The 26,358-nt window shown below is 40.3% G+C and overlaps 1 protein-coding gene across 1 annotated transcript; it reads left to right on the top strand.

The window, feature by feature from the left end:
- The first annotated feature begins 48 nt into the window (after positions 1-48).
- Positions 49-24,872, top strand: LOC133921599 (tripeptidyl-peptidase 2). Its single transcript, XM_062366540.1, has 34 exons — positions 49-658; positions 1,512-1,590; positions 1,704-1,777; positions 2,129-2,238; positions 2,324-2,404; positions 2,692-2,778; positions 2,858-3,000; positions 3,743-3,893; positions 3,972-4,094; positions 4,317-4,400; positions 4,537-4,724; positions 9,015-9,189; positions 9,300-9,421; positions 9,514-9,593; positions 9,919-9,977; positions 10,213-10,367; positions 10,827-11,005; positions 11,628-11,740; positions 12,629-12,799; positions 12,941-13,069; positions 13,142-13,242; positions 13,335-13,452; positions 14,322-14,401; positions 15,076-15,148; positions 16,144-16,229; positions 16,303-16,354; positions 16,444-16,575; positions 19,922-19,990; positions 20,301-20,393; positions 21,657-21,752; positions 22,700-22,798; positions 22,899-22,991; positions 23,352-23,501; positions 24,438-24,872. The coding sequence occupies exons 1-34, from the start codon at positions 301-303 to the stop codon at positions 24,594-24,596; spliced, it is 4,062 nt and encodes a 1,353-aa protein (XP_062222524.1). The 5' UTR covers positions 49-300; the 3' UTR covers positions 24,597-24,872.
- The last annotated feature ends 1,486 nt before the right edge of the window (positions 24,873-26,358 follow it).

The raw sequence follows: 26,358 nt of genomic DNA, 5'->3' as shown, positions 1-26,358 counted from the left end.
AAAGCACACAAGATATCTTCTCAGTATCTGGCTAGTGGCTAGCTGCCACGCTCCAGCAGACCCAGCCAAGCACCAGCTGCCAGCCTAACCCTCCTCGCCGGCGGCCGGCGCAGTCTCCATTGCTGCACTCAAATGCAGCACTGCTGCTTGCTTTGTCCACCCCACTTATTGCCTCATCAACAATTCAAAAGCCAAAAAGCCAATCTTTCCACGTAGATTCGACAGCTAATTTGGACCAGTAACTCTAATTAAAATCTCCCAGATCCGGAAACGTGAAGTGTCAAGCCACCTCTGCACCTCATGTGGCACGGGGGCTCCGCAACCGCTGCGGCGCTACATAAACCCGTCGCCCACGCCCACCTGCGCCTACCCCTCGCAGTCTCCGCCTGCTCCGCACCACTCCACTTCGGTACGACGACGGTGACAACCCGGGGCCCGAGCCCTAGCAGAGGCGTCGCACCCACCGCGATGCCTTCTTCGTCGTCTTTCTCTCCACCGCCGCCAGCCGAGGAGACGACCGTCGCTGCCGCGAGTGGATTCCGCCTCACCGAGCCCTCGTTCCTCGAGTCCCTGATGCCGAAGAAGGAGATCGGCGTCGATCGCTTCCTCGCCGCGCACCCCAAGTACGATGGCCGCGGCGCGCTCATCGCCATCTTCGGTGAGTGCCCCCCCCCCCCCCCGGCTCTCCGACCACTCGATGCGTAATTTCGTACCGCTGCTCCCCTATGGGTTTGCCGTAGTTGACTTCACCCCGAGGCTGGAGACTGGTGTTCGCCGAGGTGGTGCGATTGGTACTTTGGTTGGATCTGTAGGCTTAAGTGTTTAAGTATATGATACTTTGATACGGCATGTCGTCAACTGAAGAGTTGAGTTCACTGAGGTGGTTTGGTTCATATCTCTATGTGGTTTGTGGTTGATGATGACATTGGACTTTGTAGCTTGAGCTTTCTCTGTCATGGCAGGTTAATAGGATTTATTAACTCACTTGAGCGCTGTGAGTTTTACTAGTTAAGTCTTAACAGCCAATGTGAATTGCATAGGGCATATTCAGTTTTTTATACTTGTGGCTTAAGCTGGTGGGTTTAATGTGATCTTTGTCACATATAGGCGATTGATGGCCTGTGGATGAGATAATTGAATTTTGCGGGATATGATTTGATATTTATAGAACCCTCCTTGCAGCTTATGGGGGTGACTTGGCTTGCTTGTTATATGGTTCAGATGATTGTAGCAGCTTTTAGTTTGTTCACCTAAATAACCTACTACTGCAAGTAGTCGGGTAATATTAAGACTAACATGCAGAGAAATATAATTGGTCAGTGGCTATTACAGCTCCATTAGATATTGCTGTGGAAAGTTTGTTGTTTAGGCAGAATGAATTCAGGTTGCATAGGCACAGCCTGGGTCTTGAATGATCTGCGATGGATCAAAGTTCAGACTTTGCCGTGCATATTTGATATGATTTTATTCTCATAGTTGTTTTGTGCTGATGTGATTTCTAAACATCACAGATTCTGGAATTGATCCGGCAGCGGCTGGGTTGCAGACTACATCAGATGGGAAGCCTAAAATCCTTGACGTTATTGATTGGTACTCTTAACACTTCCAGCATCCGGAAGTTTGTTTGTTTATTTTTTTAAGATGCCAACTTCTCTTGAATGGCATGTCCATCAATTCATGTAAATGTATACTCTTAAATGCAGCACTGGTAGTGGTGATGTCGACACGTCCAAAGTGGTGAAAGCTGACGCTGATGGTGCTGTTGTTGGTGCTTCAGGTTGGTTGTACGGTGTTCAGCTTTTGTGTTATTTCTTGTTCGTATCACAAGGTAGAATTTAAAGCTCAACATTTTTGTGAAATAGTAAAATGTGTTTGGGTGTAAACCTCTGTTTTACTTGTAAAGATAGTAGGCAATGGAAGTTTTCTTTTCTCTTTTAATGTTGCTCTAACTATAGCACATACAAATCGGTACCAATTCTTTAAGGTACCATCTACCAGTCATATTTTAGTTTTAGTACTGAATGAATGTTCATTGTCTTATGAAGCTATGCTACCCATAGGGATCCATATTTTGATTGACATTCTCCCGCTCTTATTCCCTGATATGCTAAGCTTTGTTTACATCTAGACACTCGTTTGGTTGTAAACGCCTCGTGGAAGAACCCTTCTCAAGAGTGGCATGTTGGCTGTAAATTAGTATATGAACTGTTCACTGACACACTCACCTCTCGATTGAAGGTAAATTTCATTTTCAGTGCTTGCATTTCTAATGTTATATATCAAACTTGATATCTTAACAAGGATTTACTCACCACTATTTCAGAAAGAAAGAAAGAAGAAATGGGACGAGGAAAACCAAGAAGCAATTTCCGAGGCTCTGAAGCAGCTGAATGAATTTGAAAAGGTTCGCAGAGTCCTTTGAATGCATTACATCCATTCTGATTGCACCATTGATTCTCTCATTCCTTTTTGCTATTTATTACTTGTACTCCATTCAGTTCTCACTTTGCACCATTGCTATTTTCAATAATGTGGATTTGTGATATTGCATATTTTTGAAATGGTTCAGCTAGGAGGTAAGCAAAACCATAATTTTTTTTTGTGAAACTGCCTATATGTTCCAGTTAAGACAAGTACTGCTGCCATTGGCATTGTTAAAGAAGTTCTCACCATCATTGAAATTGGTTCCAGAAACATGCAAAGCCTGATGATGTCACGCTGAAAAAAGCTCATGAAGATCTGCAAAATAGACTTGATTACCTGAGGAAACAAGCTGAAGTAAGAAAATGAGCATATTATGCAAGGGGAAGTTTTCTAGCTGACTTCTACTGTAAACATGTTACTTCTGTTTTTGTAGGATTATGATGACACAGGACCTGTCATTGATATTGTCACTTGGCACGATGGTGATGTGTGGAGGGTTGCTGTTGATACCCAGGCCCTTGAGGGTAACAAGAATTGCGGAAAACTAGCAGATTTTGTTCCATTAACAAACTACAGGTAAGGTCGATTTTATGTTGTTGTGTTGTAAAGTAGATGCTGTAGCCCCTTGCGTACTCAGTTCTTGTTCCTAACGCATCCTAGTTTTGTTTTCTAATAGTGTATAGTCCACGCTTTGCTTCGGGTTGTTTGAACGATGCACATTCATCTATCAATGATTCTAGTCTTATAATTTCTAAAGGATGCCATAACAGATGGTACTTTTCATGAAAAGTATATATGGTCTCGCAAATCCCCGCGGTTTAAACAAAAAAAAAAGTGTATAACCAAAGCACCTCTTCAGTATTTCAAGTCTCATGGTTGATTTTTTAATTGAGTCTGATGTCTAGTTTTAATAGTGAGGTGTCACAGTGATGGTTGTGTTAGTACTTGGTTTTAGTGTGAAGAAGGATTTATATGTGCCAGAATGCAAGCTCCACTTGTTTTTAAGCCTTAACCAGAGAATATTTTATCTAGTTTCGTAGGCTTCCTTATGTACCATTACTGCTGTACCCCTTATTGTAGTTGGAGCACCTGCCCATTTTATATTTCTATGCAACTGTATATATGACTTAGAGAGCAAGTGTTCCAGCTTCAGGTTTTCTATGCAGTTTAAGTTTCTACAGTTCTACTTTACGACCTGTTATTCCATAATCTCCTAACTTTGTTTTCACATATGTTTGCTGCTGATTGTTCTCCTTATATTATTAAATGTGTATCTGATATCATATGTATTGCTGATCTACTAAAAATTTATCTGCAGGCTTGAACGGAAATTTGGGATTTTTAGCAAATTAGATGCTTGCTCTTTTGTAGCTAATGTTTATGATGATGGGAACCTTGTTAGCATAGTAACTGACTGCTCTCCGCATGCTACTCATGTTGCGGGCATTGCAGCTGCTTTTCATCCAGATGTATGTTACTTAACCGTTAGCTTTTCATTTATACTAAAATTGTGAAAGGCATTATTCTGTTGATATGTTCTTTAACAGGAACCTTTGCTGAATGGAGTTGCACCTGGAGCACAATTGATTTCCTGTAAGATTGGAGACACTCGCTTAGGATCCATGGAGACAGGGACAGGCCTGGTCAGGGCCTTGATAGCTGCAGTAGAGGTGATAATACTTCCTCCATTCTGTGCATCATTTATTGGAGTAAATTGCCAAAATGCATTTGCTTCTGGTCTATCGAATACAATTCCTTCGTAAATGCATCCTAGTCAAGTGTTTAATGGTTGAGGAATAACTATTTGACTAACATATGTTCAGCAGTATTTATTCTCCCTCAAATCTAAGGATTTTTTCATGAACTGATTCCTTGAATCCTTGTATATCCAGCACAAATGTGATCTGATTAATATGAGCTATGGAGAGGCTACCCTTCTTCCTGACTATGGCAGATTCATTGATCTTGCTAATGAGGTGGGCTTCTGTACTGCAGTGTAATTTCTTATCCATATTTATTCTTGGATTCCAGTATTCTCTCTTAGAATGCTTGTTGTCTCAGAAAAAAAGAATGCTTGTGGAATTTTAGCTGGAGATCCATATTGTTTTATAGGTCGTAGACAAGCATCGTATTGTATTTATTAGTAGCGCCGGAAACAATGGGCCTGCTTTAAACACCGTTGGTGCTCCCGGTGGGACTAGTACAAGCATAATTGGTGTTGGTGCTTATGTTTCGCCTGCTATGGCTGCTGGAGCTCACTGTGTTGTGCAACCTCTAGCTGAGGGGATGGAATACACATGGTATGTTATCAGTCCGAATGCTATCATGGTATTTTAAGATGCACTTGGCTAACAATTGCATGTGATGCCATCTTATTATAAATGACAAATTAAGTTTGGTGAAATTTAACCTCAATCCCTTTTTGTTTGGGCTTACCTTCTTCCTCTCCTAGAAAGTAAAGCGAAGCCCAAACAATCATGCAACTTTTTAAAAAGCCAAATAAACCCATATAGCTAGAGGAAGAAAAAATTTGGAGTTCCAAAATCCAAAACATAAATGTTTTTTTTTTCTTGAACATGCAAGAGAACTGCACGTCATTGCATTAAAGAAGGAGAATACGGGTACACGGGTGTATCACCCATAGATAAAAAGAGAAAGAAAGAAGGGGGGGGGGGGGTGGGAGACTAGAGAGAGTGAAAGAAAGATAAAACTAAGAAGGCACGACACTAGAATGCAGCACCACCAGACAACGGCTAGGTAGAGGCAAGTAGTTGTGCTAGGCCCCTTGCCCCAGCCACGCTCCATGGATCAACTTCTGCCAAAACCGCGTGAAATACTGACTGCAGATTGTGATGCGTCCAGATTGTCAAGGCACCCAATATGATCATGGACTTAAGTCCCTGTTTGCGATCTTTGTTGGGTGTTGAACTTGTGCTTCCACCAGTCCAAGAAGAGCACATCAGATTGCGTCGATGCTGTAATCCAATCCTCGACATCAAAGCAAACCAGACTTGGCAAGCGAAGATGCATGACAACAAGAGATGTTGAATGGTTTCATCTTCCTGATCACACTGTGGGCAGCGTTCCGGATGAGGCAAGTCACGCCGTGTGAGGCGGTCCGCTGTCCAACAACGATTGCGAGCAGTCAACCACAGAAAAAACTTACATTGTAGAGGAGCCCAGCTGTGGTTGCCTTGTGCCGCTGCGAGTATACTTGGAGTGGTGTCGGGTCGTGCAGATCCGACAAGAGGGGGGGGGGGGTGCGCCAAGTGGAGAGGCACAGGCACTTTTGTGCCCATTGTCGCGCCTTGCTAGGTGCTGGCCTGAGGGCTTCACCCGTTAGAGGGACGGGTGGGTCAGCCGGCTGAGGAGGTCTAGCGGTCGTTGCGCCAGGGGGGTCGCCTGTTGATGGGGTGGTGGGCACTGCACCACTGGAAGAGGCATCGGGTGAACCGCCAGTGACTATGGTTGCAGTACCTCCTGTTGAAACGTCATCTGCATGGAACGTGTGATATGTGCTAGTTGAAACCGGCATTCATGAAGCAAAAGGAAAAAACCGCTTCATCAAAAACCAGGTGGCGAGTTATAATGACTCGATTTGTGGCCAGATCGAGTCAACAATATCCTTTGTGGTTTTTTGTGTAACCGAGGAAGACACAAGCCGTAGAACGATGAGCAAGTTTGTGTGGCATGGTGGCAGAAAGGTTGGGGTAACGGAGGCACCCGAAGACCTGTAGATGGTTGTATGTGGGAGGATGACCGAACAAGGCTTGATATGGTGTTGTGGAGGGAAGAGCCTTGGTGGGACGTCGGTTGAGGAGGTGAGTGGTGGTGTGGAGTGCCTCGACCCAGTAGGCGGGCGACATGGACGCCTGGAAAAGCAGTGAGCGAACAACATCGTTAATGGTACGAATAGCACGCTCAGCTTTACCGTTCTGTTGAGAGGTGTATGGGCATGAGAGTCGAAGGTGGATGCCGCAGGTGAGGAAGAAAGCATAGGTAGCATTATTGTTGAATTCTCTGCCGTTGTCACACTGACTCTGAATTGTGCTGTGGAACTGGTTCGTAACATAAGTATGAAAGTGACGGATGGTAGGTAGAATATCGGATTTCAATTTGAGAGGGAAAACCCAATAATAGTGCGTAAAATCACCAAGCATCACTAAATAATATTTGGAACCAGAAATACTTGGTACAGGAGATGTCCATAGATCACAATGTAGAAGTTCAAAAGGAGCACTAGTGTTGGAAACAGAAGGATGAAATTTGAGACGAACATGTCGCCCAAGCTGGCACGCTTGACAGAGGGATAGTGCCGTTTTATTTGTGGAGGCGGTGATGGCATTGCTGGTGCGAAGACTTGAAAGAGGCTGGTGGCCAAGATGACCCAGACGTTGGTGCCAAGTGGTGTGGAAGGCGCACTGAGGGCATGATGACGACGCACTATTGGTGCAAAGAACGAGTACAGGTCGTCGGAGCTATTGCACCTGAGAATCATATTCCTTGTGCGGAGATCCTTCACAGAAAAGCCAGACGGGTCAAACTCGACGGAACAAAGATTATCAATTGTGAACTTGCGAACATAAATGAGATTGGTAATAAGATTAGGTGAAACCAAAACATAAGAGCGAGAGGTTTGGCGGCAAGAAAATCAGCACGACCAGAGGCGATGATGGGAAGAACGGAACCGTCACCGACAACCACCTGATGCCTGGTAGAGGGGTGGGGAGAGATGGGAGAGGTTATCTGGGTCAGCAGACAGGTGGGAAGAAGCACCTGAGTCCATGAACCAAGGTGTTTGCTGCTGCATGGATATGTCATTCATGGCCTGGATGAGGGATCCATGATAGTGTAGTCGAGGTGTCGTACACGCCAGGTGCATCGAAAGCGTGCTGGGCGTTGGACGCCGTAGGCCGCGGTTCGAGAATGCTCGGGGCAGCACTAGGCTAGACTGGTGGCATGGCGCCCTAGGACCAGGGGAAGGTGGGGGCGCTGTTGCCGGTGTTGCTGCTGCCGCTGTCGTCGTCACCACGACAGTTGTTTCGGCCTTTGTTCTTGCCACCGTTAACGTTGATGGAGGAGATCTTGGACCCGATGCCATAGCCAGTCGAATGGCCAGAGGCAGTGGCACTGGTGGTGGCCACCAGAGTCGTAGAAGGGCCAGGCACCGTAATCTTGAGACTTGCCTCGAGGAAGGAGTGGGCGTTGAGGAACTTGGGGAACGACATCTTGGTCTTGATGACGGTGGCGATGTTGCGGAATGGCTCAGACAGCCCACACAACATGGTGAGGATGAGAGTGTCCTCAGACACCAGCTGGCCAAGGTCGGCTAGGGCGTCGGCGAAGGACTTTAGACGCTGGCAGTAGGCGAGGATCATCTGGTCACCTTGAGCGAATTTGTGGAACTCTGCTTTGAGGAAGAGGGCGTGTGTTGTCTTGTTGTTGCGGAACAATCCCTCCAGACTGGTCCAGATAGCATGCGCAGAGGCGTCGGGTACGAGGATGATGGCGAGGATCTCCTCGGAGATGGACATGTAGAGGAGGGAGAGGACGGCGTAATCCGTTGATGCCCAGTTGGAGATGGTGTCGCTGGATGATGTCTGGTGTCTGGCTTGGGGGAGGAGCCATCGATATGGCCTATAGCGCCAAACTTGTCGACGGGAACTTGAAACAGTTCACGCCAGCGAGAGTAGTTAGGCAGATGAAGCTCGAGCGTGAAAGGGATGTGCATACGCACGTTGATGGTGGAGAGAGCGGAAGCGGCGGTGGTTGCCATGGGGTTGTCGACAACCAGGGGTGGGGGGCTGTGATGGGCGATGTCCTGTGAGGGCGCATAGGAGAGGTGACAGGGAGGTGCAACGCATAGGGGCTGGGCGCACACAGGATTGGCGGTGGTGCTGGTGGCCAGCCGACTGAGGTAAGAGGGCAACCAAGGAACGTCTAGTCTGATGCCATGAAAGAATATGAGAGTGGAGAGAATACTCGGCTTGAATTATTCACACAACCATATGGCATTTATAGGTGTACAATAGGCTAAACTAGGTAAGGAATATCTAAACTAAGTAAGAGATAACCTATACACGGTAAGCCTAAACTAGGTAAGGGATATCCTAAGGAATGTAAGCGATCAATCGCTGCTGTATACATTCCATACATACATGGGTAGAGTCGGCTGGGCTGGCTTGCCTGGCCGGCAGGGCATGTATTCCAGCAATGGAAAAGGGAAAATCTAAGTAATTGTAATCGGGTTCCTCCACATGACCTTTTCTTCATGTAATCTTTTGAGAACAAATCTTTTTCATACATGTTTTTGGTCTTGTAATAAAATGTTCAGCTTCAATCTCACCAGTCCGTAATATATACTGTATGTAGCATACTTGTCCTGGTGAAATATTGGTAGTTGTTGAAAAAAAATGGGTAAGGAAAAGGATGGTCACATTTTCTTGTGTTATTGCTTCCACTTGATTTACATAAGATAGGTGGTAAATTCTAGATTCGTCAGTCTTCACTTGTTCTTGACTTAACATGTAGTTTATTAGAATTGTGCCTGTTTTTGGACAGTAACATTTATCTGTTATTGGAAATGTAAGGTCAAGCAGAGGCCCTACTGCTGATGGGGATCTTGGTGTCTCCATTAGTGCGCCTGGTGGAGCAGTTGCTCCTGTACCAACATGGACGCTTCAATCTCGCATGCTCATGAATGGCACTTCCATGGCATCTCCTTCTGCCTGTGGTGGGGTAGCTCTTCTTGTTAGTGCCATGAAGGTTTGTGTGGCCAACATTTTTTCATTAATGCATTGCAATCAACATTTGTTTATGCTTAGTGAAGCAATACAAAACGGTATCTAGTCACTCTAATTTACTATATATTTCAGGCCGAAGGCATTCCATTAAGCCCTTATGCTGTGAGGAAAGCAATTGAGAATACAGCTGCATCTATAAGTGATGCGCCTGAGGAGAAACTGACTACAGGACATGGGCTTTTGCAAGTTGATAGGTTAGCGGCAGTTATCTTGCCCATGTTATGCTCTCCTAGGAAATTTTGTAATGAGATGAATTTCAGTTGACGTCATTGTGCTGCTTTGGCAGGGCTTTTGAGTATGCACAGCAGGCTAAGAAGTTGCCACTTGTTTCTTATAGGATCTCAATCAATCAAGTGGGGAAATCAAGTAAGGGCCCTCTCTGTTTATATTATTTAATCTAATTAATCTTGTACTGGATGTTCTTAAAATCTCATTTAATCAGGTTATAAGGTTCCTTTTTTTTCACATTGAAGCCATTCTTTCTCTAAAACTTATTAATGGAATGCTACTTGTGCGCGAACGTGCACACACTTTCATGTATTTTATTCTATATTTCTTCTGCTTGATTAATGATGCGATTTTAACATCTGTTGTATTTGTATTATTGACATGCATGCTTAAAGATCTGTATTAATAATTGATGTCAAGTTGATATATTATATATTGGATAACATGAAAGCGTGTCTTGCAGTTCCAAAACTAAGAGGAATATATCTTCGAGGGAGTAATGCATCTCACCAGACAAGTGAGGTTTGTTCCTGCTAACTTGTTTGGACTATCCTGTCCTGCTTTATATTTTCCCTTCTCCAAGAAGAGACTGGAAGTGCCAGTAGTGTCATTGACTAGTGTAAAATGGCTTCTACTTCTAACAAGGTTAAATAACTTTTTTCCATTTTTTATCTGTAGGGGTAGGGGAGCACAAAAATGTTATTTATACTAAAGTTTTCTATCGTTTTAATCACTAGAATCATGTTTCACTTTTCAGTGGACTGTTGAACTTGACCCAAAATTTCATGAGGGTGCCAGTAATTTGGAGCAATTGGTTCCATTTGAGGAGTGCCTGCAACTGCATTCAACTGATAGCTCTGTTGTTCAAATTCCTGAGTATATATTGGTGACACACAATGGACGCAGTTTCAAGTTGGTATCTTTTGTCTGTTCAACTAGATGAATTTCCTTTAATATTCCATTCATCCAACTATAATATAGTTGGTCTTCCATATTTGTTGAGCCTTCTTGTTTATACGAATATGTGTGGAAAGATAATTAGTGTGCATATCTCATCTAGTTATAGGTGATGATAATGCATGATTTTGTCACTGGATAATGATTACTACTTCATCCTTTTTTTTGAAGTGATAATCTTATTTTACTGAAAATGTATACACCACAGTTATAGCATAAGGCATTGTAACTCATGAAAGCTCTTCAATTGAAGACAAATGTAGTTTTGTATTATACCAGAAAATTGGTGAATGAAACATGTATTCTTTCAATTAGACTTGCACAATATTAGCAGTATAGCATTTGATCAATATATGTACTGTTAATTCTGTCAGGTGCAACACTACAATTTGTTTTTCCTTTGCCTTTTTGCAGCATTGTTGTCAATCCTGCTAATATCAGCAGTGGCCTTCACTATTATGAAGTTTGTGGTATAGATTACAGAGCACCATGGCGTGGACCCATTTTCCGGGTGCCAATTACTGTAATCAAGCCTATTACTCTATTGGGAGAACCACCATTATTTTCAATTTCAAATCTTTTGTTTAAATCTGGTACTCATTTAAATCAATTGCTTATTAGAAGTTTTGGTTTTGCTTAAATTTATATATATTTGTTTTTTTGCAAGTGCACTTATTTTAAGATGCCTTGTATCCATGAATAACTGGGGATCTTTTGTGTGTGCAAATGAATGTTTGGTGAAATTATGTTGACTTTCCTTAGCATTATCGCTCTATATTTATTTATAATATCAAAGATCTACCCAAATATTTACTTATTCAGCCAGTTAATGGCTAAAAGGGTGCGCCTTCACCTGTGTAATTTTTTCCGTAAGTCTGTTTAAAAATGTTAAACTCTTATCTCTATGCACAAGTTGAGCTAAAATCACTTGAAACATGCTAAATCTCCCTTGTCTTAAACTTTGATTTTTCATTGGAGTGAGGTGACCTGTTTTACCTTGGTTTTTGCTGGACAATTTATACCTATTGCTACTCTTACGATGAACCATACCATGGTCAGAATAAATCCGTCAACCAGTATTTTCATGAGTTTGAAGCTCTGGTTCACACTTCATTTGTCCCACTTCTATTGAGATGCTTTCAGATATTTCATTGAGACCATTTGTTTTGGTTCGAAATAAAGACAAGTTAAATATTTTTATATTCTTGCCTACAGGTAATATTGAAAGGAGCTTCATAAATGTGCCTTTTGGAGCTTCATGGGCGGAAGTTACTATGCGCACATCAGCCTTTGATACACCTAGAAGGTTCTTTTTGGATACTGTTCAGGTATATACTACATAGGAATTTATCTTAATTCCTAGAGTGAATTGTACAAAACTACAAGTATTGTGCCAGTTGTAACACAAAACTATAAGTATTGTACCTAGGAACATAAAACTACAATATTGTGCACTAATTCCACACAAACTCGATTTTAATTAGATTCACCCAAAAAATGGTCTTATATTTCTTCAAAAATCTTAGAACTTTTTTTACGTGTTTCATAATCTATACGCAACCCATTTTAATTGGATTTACCTAACAAGCCTATGTAGAATTTGAACTAAAATTCTTCAAAGACTACTTTTATAACTCCTAATAATTGTTAGGGCCTCAAATAAAATCCGAAAAATATGGGAAAATTCACTAATATTTTTCTTATATGATGGACTAATTTCTAAAATTATTTCCAGCATTAATTTCTTACAAAGGAACTCACTTTTTCACCATATAACCTAAGGGAAATAATTTTAGAAATTAGTCCATCATACAAGAAGAATATTAATGAATTTTTCCAGATTTTTTGGGATTTTATTTGAGGCGCTAAAAATTGTTAGGAGTTATTAAAGTATCCTTTTTTTAGAGAATTTTAGTTTAAATTCTACAAAGTCTTTTTGGGTGAATCCAATTAAAATGGGTTGCCCATGAATTATGGAACACGTACAAAACGTTTTAGAATTTTTGGAGAAATATAAGACCATTTTTTGGATGAATTCAATTAAAATCAGGTTTTGTGTGAAATTAGTGTACAATACTTGTAGTTTTAGTAATGTTTTGTGTTACTAGGCACAATATTTGTAGTTTTGTGTTACAAATGGCATAACATTTGTAGTTTCATGTAATTCACTCTAATTCCTATTACTAAGATGCGATCTCTAACATCAAATATGACAGATCTGTCCACTGAAGCGACCCATTAAATGGGAGGCTGTTGTTACTTTCTCTTCACCTTCTTCGAAGAATTTCAGTTTTCCTGTAGAAGGGGGCTTAACTTTGGAGTTGACCATAGCCCAGTTCTGGTCTAGCGGAATTGCTAGCCATGAACCTACCTGTGTTGATTTTGAGGTACTTTTATCTACATTAATACAGTAATTTGTTTCTGATCAGCCTTAATCCTTGGTAGATGGATTTGTAAATAGACTGGTGAGGCATCTGGTTTATATTAGCTGTTTCCATGCTGAATATATTTCATTTTCAATATCGCAGATTGTGTTCCATGGAATATGCGTTGATCAGACAGTAATTGCCCTCAATGGCAGCGAGGCCCCCTTGCGTATAGTTGCTAGATCACTTTTATCATCAGAGAGGCTTCTTCCTGTTGCCACTCTGAACAAGGTTAGTTAAGAATATGTAGAAGCCTGTGAAAATTTTCTCTTTTTGCCATGTGCTGATTTTTATAGCTTGCAGATCAAGACGCCTTATCGACCTGTGGACTCTAATCTTTGTTCACTTCCCACCAGCCGTGATAGATTACCCTCTGGCAAGCAAATTATTGCACTGACCTTAATGTGAGTTCATATTTGGTTCTGGCATACCTATATATTCTTGTTAGGACTTGATTTTTTTAAAAAAAATCTTTTCTCTCACTGAATCTCTGCAGTTACAAGTTCAAACTGGAGGAGAGTGCTGAAATAAAGCCCCATTTGCCACTACTTAACAACAGAATATATGACAACAAGATTGAGTCTCAGTTTTATAGAATATCAGATTCAAACAAGGTGCATTTCTTTTCATTTCAGAAAATTATTTCTTTTAATTTATTTGTGTTTCTTCAATGGTAGGAGAATTTAGATGTTCTTTCCATTGGCTGTTTCTTTGGTGTTGGTTAAAACATTCTCATACTTTCCCTGGTCTGCATAAATCAATATGCACTTGTCCAGTCAACTGAGTTTATATTTGTGTTCTTACTCTCATTTAACTCTTCTTTTTTTTTTTTGCGAGGACTCATTTAACTCTTCTTAAAAATACAACTTTGTTAATACGCGAGAGAAACTATGGAAGTATCAAATAATGAGTGGCGTAGTTTGTTAAATTATGATCTGATTCAGTGTGGTAGATTTTCCACAGCTTCTTGACAGTAGTGGAACCGTTGAAACTGGCCCTAAATATATGCATTTTGTAGATAAGGGGAAGGATTTTCTGATCAAGATGATATTTTAGTTTTGGAAATTACCTGGTGTGCCTATGGGTACAAGCGCACAATCCTGCCATTTGTTAAGTTCTGCACAAAGGGCATGATGGTCTGTTTCAAATATCTGTTTCCAGTTCATGGGATGCTAGCAGTTTGTTGCATGGTCCAAACCCCCTTCCCCGACACACCCAGCCCGCACACGCACACACTAAAAGGGCAAACAAGATTTTCGCAATGCATGAAAACTGGCTGATTTTTAGGTAGAAGTCAGAACCGCCCCCATCCAGTTTTAATGTCGTTTTCCCCAGAACTGTGGCTGTGCACATAGGGGTCAGAATTTCACATTGCCGCGATTTGTTGAAGTCACTCCTGCCTCCCTTTTTTGCCCTACTGATGTATCTGATATTGCCTTACTAACCTAGAATATTTTCTGTTTGTAAACTTTGTATTAAGCAGCGTGTTTACTCTTCTGGCGATGTCTACCCTAGTTATGTCAAACTTTCAAAAGGCGAATACACACTTCAACTGTACATAAGGTAAAGCTCTCCCACCTACTAAATATCTCTGTATACATCCTCATATATGTTCACCTTCTATTTTTTTTAATAACTCGTAAATGTGTTGATTGCACATGGGTTAACATAGAAAAACTTATTGTGATGCTCTGTATCTATCACTCAGAGTCAGAAGTCTAACCAAACTACCAAAGCTTGGTTTACTTAAGGAGGGGTATACTAATTACTGAAACTTGAATAATTCAGCCACAACAGCCTATATATTGGCTATAGAGAAAACAAAAAAAATATTGCTTACTGAAGGTCGACCTTTGTTTACACCCATGCAACTCTATGTTGTTCTTCTGACTAAACATTTTAAGATCCTTCTACATTAAAAAGGTCGATAGGATTACAAAATAGGACTACTGTTGATAATGATTAGGATACAAGAGCTGACTTTTGCACTAAATGAGCAAAAATAGGCTTAATTCTATGCCTTCTTATATATGCAGCGCATTATTTTCATGTTTTTCTTGTTATCAGTTATTAAATACTAGATCGTGTGTTTCGGTTGTGGTTTAATTGCATAATACTTTCTTTTGCATCATATGGCAATGCACGGATCCTTTTTATTATATATTTGTAGAGTTGTCATATGTCAGATGCTGTCAACGATTATATCTATTGTAGTCTCATGATATCTGATGGTGTAGGCATGAGAATGTGCAAGTTTTGGAGAAACTCAAGCAATTGGTTCTATTTATTGAGAGGAAACTAGATAAAAAGGTATTCCATCTGACACTCATGTTTTTTGAGCTGAAACAGTAGGGAAAGCCCCTACATGAGTATTCCATCTGATACTTATGTTGCTAATGTGATTTTCATTTGAGTGTGCTTAAGTCATAAACCAGCAGTTTTGACATATATGCCATGTATTTTCCTTTTCTTTTTTTTGGGGATGGGTGGTCTCAGAGCCTCAAACACGTAAATTGTTCTGCAGATTAAACTCAATTGAAAATGTGACTAGGGATGGAAGCAGGCAGCCCACTAGCCCGCATAAGAGCCCGCATGCTACTTCATTTTCCACCCACTAGTACAAAAGTGGATGCAAAAATATAACTACATTTGTGGTTAAGCGGGCCTCAAAGCCCGCCCCGCTTGCATCCCTAAATGTGACCCATGCAAGAACTAGATTTGACATCCACCATTAGAATGTGGTTTTGTACATTCGGCACCAATACTAAAACTTCTATCGTTAATATGTATCATGTTGCATATATGAAGTCTGCAGACTTACAAACCTGTCACCAACCAGCTTGAACAAGCCTGCAGGAATGTATTTAAGGACATGTTTATGATAATTCTTTGTCTGAGCAACAGGATAGACCACAGAATTATCTGGAAGACTCCTATAGGCTGGTTTGAGCAAAAGTTTGGTGTCAGGTTTGTATGTCTGCAAAAGATATTACTAACTTCGTTATTCGTGGTCTTAATAATGGTTGATTGAACTCTGACCTTTTGCTCTGTGGACCTTGAAGTGAAGCATTATGTTATTTCCATTGAGGGCCTGTTTGAATAGGAGAGATTTGGATCCAAAGCCTCCCAGAGTAATCCCCTCATCCAAACAGGGTTAATGTTTCAAAAGGGAGAATAACTCTTGTATTACTATTCAAGCTAGACAGGGGTTTATGTTCAATTGTTCATCGAGAATTGATCACGTCTAGAATAATGATTTACAGATTACCAATAGGGCTTATGCTGATGTTATGATCTTGTTGCAGGATTTCATTCCATTGAGTTTCTACTCTGAACCTGATGGCCCTATAATTGGAAATGGCGCTTTCAAATCCTCTGTTTTACTTCCAGGGTACTTCCTAGTCAAATGCTCACTATTATCTTATTGAATAACAATTTGTCACAACCTTCCTTTAAATTTTCAGAGAACCTGAAGCATTCTACGTGGGTCCTCCATCTAGAGAAAAACTTCCGAAGGTACATATCCTCTTGATGTATATTTTGATTCGATGTCACTAGTATTAGTCATGTGATTTTTTCTATGTTATATGTTGATTACTCTGCAGAATGCTCCACCTGGGGCTGTTTTGGTTGGGTCCATAACCTATGGTACAGTAAGCTCATTTAACAAGAAAGATGTACAAAACCAGCGTGCTCCAACATCTTATAGTATTTCGTATATCATTCCACCATCAAAGGTCAGTAGCATTGGATCATATTGCCTTCTCCTTTTTATTTTACTACCATGGTTGCTGTTATGATGATTCTTATTTAGTTCTGGATCACTAGTTCAGGTGTAAATTCATATCCATGATCACCATACAGTACCAATATTTTTTTTTTGTCCAGTATATTTTTTGTGCCCTATATTTTGTCTCATGTGTTTAATGTATCTTGTGCTCTATATATCTTTTTTCTCATATGTTCAATGTATTCATCGTCTCATCCTTAGTGGTGCGCTACATCGGCACTCGGTGTAGTGAAAAATGAACAAGGGTCTTTGCTTTTGTCTCAACGGGTGCGAAGGGCAAGGAAGCTAGCTGAGCCAAGTATGATCCATTTAGGTAGTTGGAATGTGGGGTCCCTAACGGGTAAGTTGCGAGAGTTAGTTGATACAACGGTTAGGAGACATGTTAATATTCTATGCGTCCAGGAAACTAAATGGAACGGACATAAGGCGAAGGGGGTGGAGAATACCAGCTTCAAGCTATAGTACACGGGGACCGCATGTGGAAATGGAGTTATCATCTTGATTGACAAGAGCCTCAAGAACTGAGTGGTGGATGTCAGGAGGTACGGAGATAGGATTATCCTTGTTAAGCTGGTTGTTGGTGATTTGGTTTTGAACGTCATTAGCGCGTATACCCCTTAGGTAGGCCACAATGAGCGCGTCAAGAGGCAATTCTGGGAAGACCTGGATGACATGGTTAGTATTGTGCCTATTAGCGAGAAGCTTTTCATAGGAGGAGACTTTAATGGCCATGTAGGTACATCTAATGTAGGGTTTGAAGGGGTGCACATGGGCTTTGGGTTTGGCGGTAGGAACCAAGAGGGAGAGGATGTCTTGAACTTTGCTTGGCCTACAATTTGATAATAGCTAACATCTGTAGATAGAGACAATCCTATTTAGTGACCTTTAGTAGTGGCCACCAGTCTAGCTAGATTGATTTTGTCCTTGCAAGAGAGGATAGACATGCTTGTTTAGATTGTAAGGTGATACTTGGAGAGTGTGTTGTCCCCTCAACATAATCTTGTGGCGGTTGACTTTCGCTTCCGCATACGTTTTCGACGGGACAAGGGTGCCAAAATCGCAACAACGAAGTGGTGGAAGCTCAAAGGAGAGGCAACATAGAATTTTAAGGAGGGTTATTAACGAGGGCTCTTGGAAGGAAGGAGAGAATGTAAACGTCATGTGGATGAAGATGGCAACTTGCATTAGGAAGGTGGCTTCAGAGGTGTTTGAGGTGACCAAAGGGAGCATGTGTGAAGCTAAATACACTTGGTGGTGGAACGAGGATGTCCAGAAGGCTATCAAGGAGAAAGAATGTTTTAGATGCTTACACCTTGATAGGAGTGGACAACATAAAGAAGTACAAAGTGTCAAAGAAGACCGCAAAGCGAGCTATGAGCGAAGCAAGAGATCAGGCTTATGAGGACCTTTATCAACGGTTGGGCACAAAGGGAGGACAAAAGAACATCTATAAGATGATCAAGATCCGTAGAAGGAAGATGAGGGGCGTCAACCAAGTCAAATGCATCAAGTAATGGGACCGGTCGGCTTCTGGTGAGAGATGGCGAGAGTACTTCGACGAACTGTTCAACAGGGAGAACGAGAGCTCTATCATTGAGTTTGATGAATCTTTTGATGATACTAACAGACGATTTGTACGAAGGATTCATGAAGCTGAGGTCAAGGAAGCTTTAAAAAGGATGAAAGGAAGCAAGACGATAGGCCCTAATAGTATCCCCATTGAGGTGTGGAGATGTCTTAGAGACATAGCGATAGAATGGCAAACTAAGCTCTTCAACCTAATTTTTTGGTCAAACAAGATGTTTGAAGAATAGAGTATATTAGTACCAATCTTTAAGAATAATGGAGATATCAAAGCTGTACTAATTACCGTGGAATTAAGTTGATGAGCCATACAATGAAGCTATGGGAGAGAGTTATTGAGCATCGCCTAAGAAGAATGATGGGCATTACTAAAAACCAATTTGGTTTCATACCTGGGAGGTTGACCATGGAAGTGATTTTGTTGATAAAACAACTTATGGAGAGATATAGGGAACAAAAGGACTTGCACATGATATTCATTAACTTGGAGAAGGCTTACGACAAAATATCAAGAAATGTCATGTGGTGGGTCTTGGAGAAACACAAAATCTCAACAAAGTACGTTACCCTCATCAATTATATGCACAATAACATTGTGATAAGTGTTCGGACAAGTGAAGGTGTTATCGATGACTTCCCGCTTAAAATAGGACTACGTCAAGGGTCAGCTTTTAGCCCTTATTTATTTACTTTGGTGATGGATGAGATCACAAGGGACATTCAGGGAGATATCCCTTGTGTATGCTCTTTGCTGCTGATGTGGTGCTAGATGACGCGAGTAGGATATGGGTTAATAGGAAATTAGAGTTGTGGAGATGTACTTTAGAATTGAAAGGTTTTAGACTTAGTAGGACCAAAACCGAGTATATGAAGTGCGATTTCGGTACTACTAGGCATGAGGAAGAAGGTGTTAGTCTCGGTGGAGAGGTGGTTATCAAGAAGGATGGCTTTCGATATTTGGGATCAATGCTACAGATGGATGGTGATATTGATGAAAATGTTTGTCATAGAATCAAAGCCAGATAGATGAAATGGTGCCAAGCTTCTAGCATCCTCTATGACAAAAGGGTGCCACAAAAGCTGAAAAGTAAGTTTTATAGGATGACGATTTGACCCGTGATGTTGTATGGTGCCGAATGTTGGCCAACTAAAAGGCGACATATCCAACAATTAAGTGTAGTATAAATGCGCATGTTGCGATGGATTTGTGGCCATATAAGAAAAGATCAGATCCGGAATAATGACATACGTGATAGGGTAGGTGTAGCACCAATTGAAGAAAAGCTTGTCCAATATCGGTTAAGATGGTTTGGATATTTCCAACATATGCCTCTAGAGTCACCTGTGCATAGCGAGATACTGAACACCTGATAATATGAAGAGAGACAGGGGTCGATCAAACATAATATGGGAGGAATATGTAAAGAGAGATGCGAAAGAATGGAATATCCCCAAAGAACTATCCACATATAGAAGCGTGTGGAAGTTAGTAATCCACGTGCCAGAACTATAACTTATGCATCAGTCTCCTTGTACCGTTATCACTTATTTTTTTACTATCACTAGTACCTTTATTATCATTATTGTTTTCTTATCATTTTTTTAGTTGGATTTTGTGGGTTTTATCTCTCGCCTACTCCAACTTGCTTGGGACAAATACTTTGTTGTTGTTGTTGTTCAACGTATTCAACATGATTATGTTATTGCAGGTTGATGATGATAAAGAAAAGGGGGTTTCAGTTGGAACAAAGAGCATATCTGAACAGTTAGATGAGGAGGTTAGCACACACTTTAATTGCTAGTAATGTTGTTTACCAAAATTCAGTATTTGGAGTTTTTACATAGGTATTGTGTTCAACAAGCTTTTCTCCATCCATTTTTTTACGCTATTAAACTTTATTGTTTTGGAAGATTTTTCGGAAATAACATAAATAAATGCTAGATCGATGTAATATATTGTTAATGGCAATGCTGGACAGATAGCTGTGATCTTCAGTTACATGGAAATAATGATCAATCCATACTTTTACATTAATAACTAATAATGGTTTTTTCTTATGGTAATTCAAACTCCTGGGGAGTAATTAGGTTCGAGACACCAAGATAAAGTTTCTTTCCAGCCTTAAGCAAGAAAGTGAGGATGAAAAGTCTGCCTGGTCAGAGCTTGTTGCTTCCCTTAAGGTATCATTGACATATGTTCCTTAGTAATTATTTATCTGTAAATTAGTTGCACTCAGAAAGACCAGATGTTAACTTATCACTTCGCTAATACGTTTTTAACTCTCTTTTCTATTTGGAAGTGTAGACAATCTTATATGCAAGGACCATTATTTATTTTTGTGATGTTTTTGTAGTGTCCTTTGATGTAGTTACGGCGAATGATTCATCCTTTTTCACATTTTTATTATTTTGTTTACATATTTATACTCATCCTGTTAACATAAATTTGGAGGTCTATTTATGTCTGATTTGGGTGCCATGTAATGGCTAAATGACAATGTTAAGAGGCTATAAATGTTGGAAAACTCAAGGCGTGCCATGTAGATTTATTCTTCATTTACTGCATGTGGTTATTTCTTGCCATTCTCTGAAGTAGGCTGCAAACACAAATGCCAAGGAGAGTTGTTCTTCTGGTAATATATCCTTGATTAAACATCGCAAAACTACAAGTAGATTGATGAAGTTATCGTAAAACTACAGATTTAAGGACATTCATCAGAGAACGAATGGTTGAGTGGCAATTTTATCACAAAACTACAGATTTTGCAAATTTCGCATCTCATTTCCAATTTTCTGACAACCAGACCCCACTGTAGTGACACAAAGATGTAAGGTCACTTATCAGGGAACTACAAATTTAGTGCCAATTTTATCGCAAAATCTCCTGAAACATGACTTAGGCTATCGATCTCCTTTTTATCCTTATTACTATTATTAATATATTTTTCTATGTTTCATTTTTATTTATTTATTTTTCTTTTCCTTTGTTTTCATCCTCTTTTTTTGTTTAATCTTGTTGGGTTTCATCTCTACCTTACCCCAACTCGCTTGGGACTAAAAAGCTTTGTTGTTGTTGGATAAAATCAGGACTAAATCTGTAGCTCTCTGACAAATGTTCTTGAATCTGTAGTTTTGCGATAATTTGGTTTGGTCAATCCACTTGTAGTTTTGTGAAACTAGCTACATTCCTCAAAGAGTATCTTTTGAAACCATTTCCCATGTTGTAGAAACCGTCCATCTGCTTTGTCCGATTCACTTTCCTTACCTGAAATGTCTTTCTTTTATTCATAATTCTACCGGAGAGCATAAAAACCATTCTGTTTATTAAAAAAACATCATTGTTTCAATCTTGTGCTGTCAAAACCGTAACCCATCTATAGTTATATTTATTATTGATGTTTTTCGTAATGCTGACTAACTTTAACCTTTCTTGGCATGTTGCAGTTAGAATATCCAAAATATACACCTTTGCTTACAAAAATTTTGGAATGTGTACTCCAGAAAGGAACTTATGATGATAAGATTAGCTATGAAAAAGAGGTAACTAATATTTCCTTTTCATTTATGGTTCTCTGCACCTGATGTCTAATTGCTGAACTTAGCAATGTTTGAACAAATTTTCAAAGGTGATGTCTCCATATGAAACTGCGCTTCTTGTTTAACTTTATGCTATTTACCATCTCTATGATCGGATGTGTGGAACCGTTTTGGTTAATTCTTTTCTGAACTCATCACTAGGCATGTATGTCTGCAAAAAGGACTGGTACATTAGTTGGTGAAAAGAATTATCATGTCTAAATCCCAAAGAGTTCATGCATATGTACTTATGTTGGATTTGCTAGGTAGGCTTATTAGTGTTGAACCTGAAAACCAGAATTGGTGACACCATTGTTTAAGAATTTGAAGCAACTCATGTAATCACTTGTTGAGGAAATACAATCTTCTTGTGGTCTCATGTTGACTCTAGTCAATTTAACATGGTCAAAAGCCTTAGTGCCTTACTATATCTTTCATACAAAACATAATATATAATTACTCCATAAAATTCTCAGTGTCAGTTTGTTAATCATACTAACTGGAAAAAGGATGCATGCATATATAATCGAAGAATTTTCAGATTGTATTTCAGTCAGTTAGGCTGTTACTAATGTGCTAGGATGTTTGAGTTTAAAACTATATTTCGAATGTATTTTCTTTTCCATGTTAAAACCTGGTAGCTAAGCATAATTCACAGTGCCCATCTCCCTCCCTTTAGATGGTATTGTCCTGTCACTTGGGTGGAGGTATTAGCTTTTACTCGTCAACTAGATAATCGAATTTTTGACTTAAAGCAAAGTTCTAGTATAATACTTTTCTGTCAGTATTGTGCTCTAATAAGTGCTCTCCATTTTCAAATTGACTGCCATTATTCATTTTTTTAACAAATGTCACTATTCTTTTATCAAATATAATATTTTTGTTTTTGACTTTGTCATCTTGGTATTCAGGTTATTGCTGCAGCTGATGAGGTTGTGGACAGTATTGACAAAGAGGAACTGGCAAAGTATTTATCCCTAAATTCAGATCCTGATGATGAAGAAGCACAGGTAAACAGATGAGAGTTACTATGTTTTCTCCTTTTTGTTTGTGAAAATGTGCCAGCTCCTACTGAATGCTGATTTTCTGAAATCTTTCACTTCCTGATAGAAATTAAAGAAAAAGATGAAAGAAACACGGGATCAGCTGGCCGATGCACTATACCAAAAGGGTCTTGCATTGGCAGAGATTGAGTCGCTGAAGGTGCAGCATCTTCCTTTGCATTTCACATATTCCTTCACCTTAATGTTTAAGGTTTTGTTTTGAGTGTTTATTATTAATGTTATCATTACCTAGAAGCTTGGATCCGCAACTTGCTCATTGATGGTCTACCCCAGAAATCTCTCTTATATCTGAATCTCTAATTGTTGAAAACCTTATTTAGCATTTTAAGGTATAATGAGATTAGTTTTGCTACTTTGTGCTCAGTCAATATGTGAAATTTTTATGCCAACTGCATTTGCAGTAGTGCAAGCTCTAGTCGGTAACATGTATTTATGTATCTATCTGCGTCATGTTAAGGAGTTTGTTGTGGAAATAATTCGAATCCTTGTTTTGTGACAGTCTGATGAGTCAATTGAGGCATCTGCTAAAGATGTTTTTGAGGAGAATTACAAGGAATTAATTAAATGGGTTGATGCCAAATCTGCAAAATATGGCACACTGACTGTCTTACGGGAAAGACGCTGTGGAAGACCTGGCACAGCATTGAAGGTATGTTCAACCTATCAAGTGCCCACTATCCATAGCAGATTTGCAGTTGCAGTTACAGAATTTTCATAAAAATAGATAGGAGACATCATCTATTAGTTATTCTATGACTGGGTGCGTGCAGGTTCAAGTAAACACAAGTAGGCATTGCAAAATAATATACTAGGAAACTATTTTTAATAAAAATAGATAACTTCGTCTTTTAGTTATTCTTTGATCGGATACTAGCGAGTTCAAGTAGAAACATGTAGGTATTGCATAACAATAAACTTTATCTGTAACTATACACGCACATCTAATGGATTCTATCCCTGCATGGAAAATATTTGATTTGTGCAACATCTTCAGCATATTTTACCTAGCTTACATTGGCTGTGTGCTGTCAGCAAATGATCCCTCCTTATTTTCAGTGGACAATGTTTGTTAGTTTTGCCGGAAAGAATGAAAATAAGGTTTGTTCCTTGGAATGAAATAACATGTTGTTCGCTTGTTTTGGTCTCATTTAAGTCTTTGCTGACTGATATCGTTGTATTGCACAATTTTATGTCTTACTAAATGTATGATAGACAAGAGTTTGCATAAAGCTCTGTTGGGATTTACATGCTACATATCAATGATTTGAATGTGCTATGATATTAACACTATCGACAAGATTATCACTATCACGGCCATTGTATTTGTTGTACAAGTTTAGTTAGTGGTTGCAATCGTATAAATCATTTCCAGTGCATGGTGTACTGGAGAGGTAAGCAACAGGGACGAAATTTAGTATAAAGATTTCAGACAATATCAATAAAGCTGAAGGACTAAACTCTCGGTAGTCTTGAAAGTTTTGGCACGCCCCACGTTTTAGCTTTTTTGCTATGGTAATCCCTAGTTTTCGTTTTCCTGATGTTCATCTAAGATTGTGCTGATATTAGCTGTTTTCATGATGGTCAGGTTCTAAATGACTTGATTCAAGCTGAATCTGAAAACCCAAAGAAAAAGCTTTATGATTTGAAGATTCAGTTGGTTGAGGAGATAGGATGGACCCATGTTTCAACCTACGAGAAGCAGTGGATGCACGTTCGCTTTCCCCCGACGTTGCCTCCATTTTGATTGTCAACCCAGTATTTTTAGTCATTCTTTAGCACCAGGGGTCAGTAATTTTCATCACTGGCAGTGGATGCACTCTTGTTTTGACGGTCATTTTGTCAGCATTTTCGAGCTTTTTTTTCATGAATGGTAATAACAAGGCAAGCCGCTGGCGCACTGGATTCGGATAGTCAAGTATGTTCTTTATGGGAAATGTAAGATTAGATGACTCGTATGATTTAGGGTTAAACGAAAATTGGATGGTGCCACAATTTATTTATTTATTTAGGGTTCGAGGGAGGTCATTGGAGTTGGTAGCGGTGGGAGACTGGTGGTGCGAATCGCTTGTGCGGGGATTAGTCGTGAGTCCGTGAGTGTCTAGGCACAAGAGCAGGGATATACAGCGCACCTTGTGGAGTGTTGTTACAAGTACAATAGAAGACGATTAAATGAAGCTGCTACAGCCAGGAGCTGGACCATGAACAGACAGCCTCAAATAGATAGAGTAGTTAACCGGTAATGGACGACTGAGCTACGTAAGTTCCGCGGCCGGCACGGGGCGCACATTGCCTCGCCGTAGTCTTTACTTCGGAGGTGCTTTGGCAAGTACACTAGTGGCGTTAAACCCTAACCACCTCGGCATCGCTTGTTAACGCATTAGGGCAGGTACAATGGTTGTGTATTAGGCTGTCTTATGTATTGCCTGGTAAGATTTCAGTAATATAGAGAGAGAACGTGGGATGAGAAAAACTTCGCTGTCTTGCGAAACAACGATCTCATAAATTAAAATTTAAGATAAGACTATTCTCACACTATTTATACAGAGTTGTTAATATTATGCGACTCATAATATTTATTGACGTCATTGTACGAGTTGAGGACGGAAAGAAAAAAACTACTGAGATGAAACGTGCTCTAAATATGAAATTCTTCTACATAAGTAGTCTCAGAAGCAGATTGACGAATGCCTACATGCCTGTCGACAATCTAAGACACCATGGATCCTGCTAGTTGAGTATATCTATTCTCGGACTTGCACGGTGTTACATCTTTTAGGTAGTAGCTACTGACACGCTTGGCAAGGTTGTACTGCTCTGGCCTTCTATTGCTTCTGTGCTGGATTTTTCCTCTTCGCCCGCTCAGCGCTCACGCCTCTCTTCTTCCTCAATCAGGCGGAGCTGCTCCTCGTCCTCTTTTCTTGCAAGTTGTGCGCTAAATGACCAAGTCAAAAATAAAATCAAGAAAAACTTCAGAGGGACGAACTTTTAGTCTCCAAATGATCCATAGTTTATTCTAAAGAATCACTTCAAGTCAGAATTTGAATGAAATTGCTATGGAAGTTTACTCAACTTCAGTCTCCAAGAGATCGGCTCACCTCCCAAGCCCCTACAGCTCTATGTACGCTCGGCACTTCGCGGTTAAGTTATGGTCTAATGATGTACATTGTACGCTTGAGAGAGATGGAATGATTTCTACCTGTATCGACAGTTTCATCGATCCCCCCCTCTTGCTTATTGGTACTGCGTGACTTCCCTTCCGTATCCGTTGCCATCGTGTGCCTTCATGGATTCACACCGCACTCCACCACACGGGCACACCCAAAACCCGCAGGTGTCAGTAGAGATTAGTTTCCGTTGAGCCAAAATTCACGGTGCCAGTAGAGATTAGAGTTAAATTTTGTGCGTGCATACCTGACGTTCTTGTGCATATGCACAAGAAAATTTCTAGCTCCGCGCATTGTCTCCAGGAGCTTGGAATCAGACGGCCCTCGTCTGCTAGCCTAGGC

This window comes from Phragmites australis, chromosome 6, assembly GCF_958298935.1.
Source record: "Phragmites australis chromosome 6, lpPhrAust1.1, whole genome shotgun sequence".
Lineage (NCBI taxonomy): Eukaryota > Viridiplantae > Streptophyta > Magnoliopsida > Poales > Poaceae > Phragmites > Phragmites australis.
Note: the sequence above shows the minus strand (reverse complement) of the source record. Positions and strands in the feature narration are given on the sequence as shown.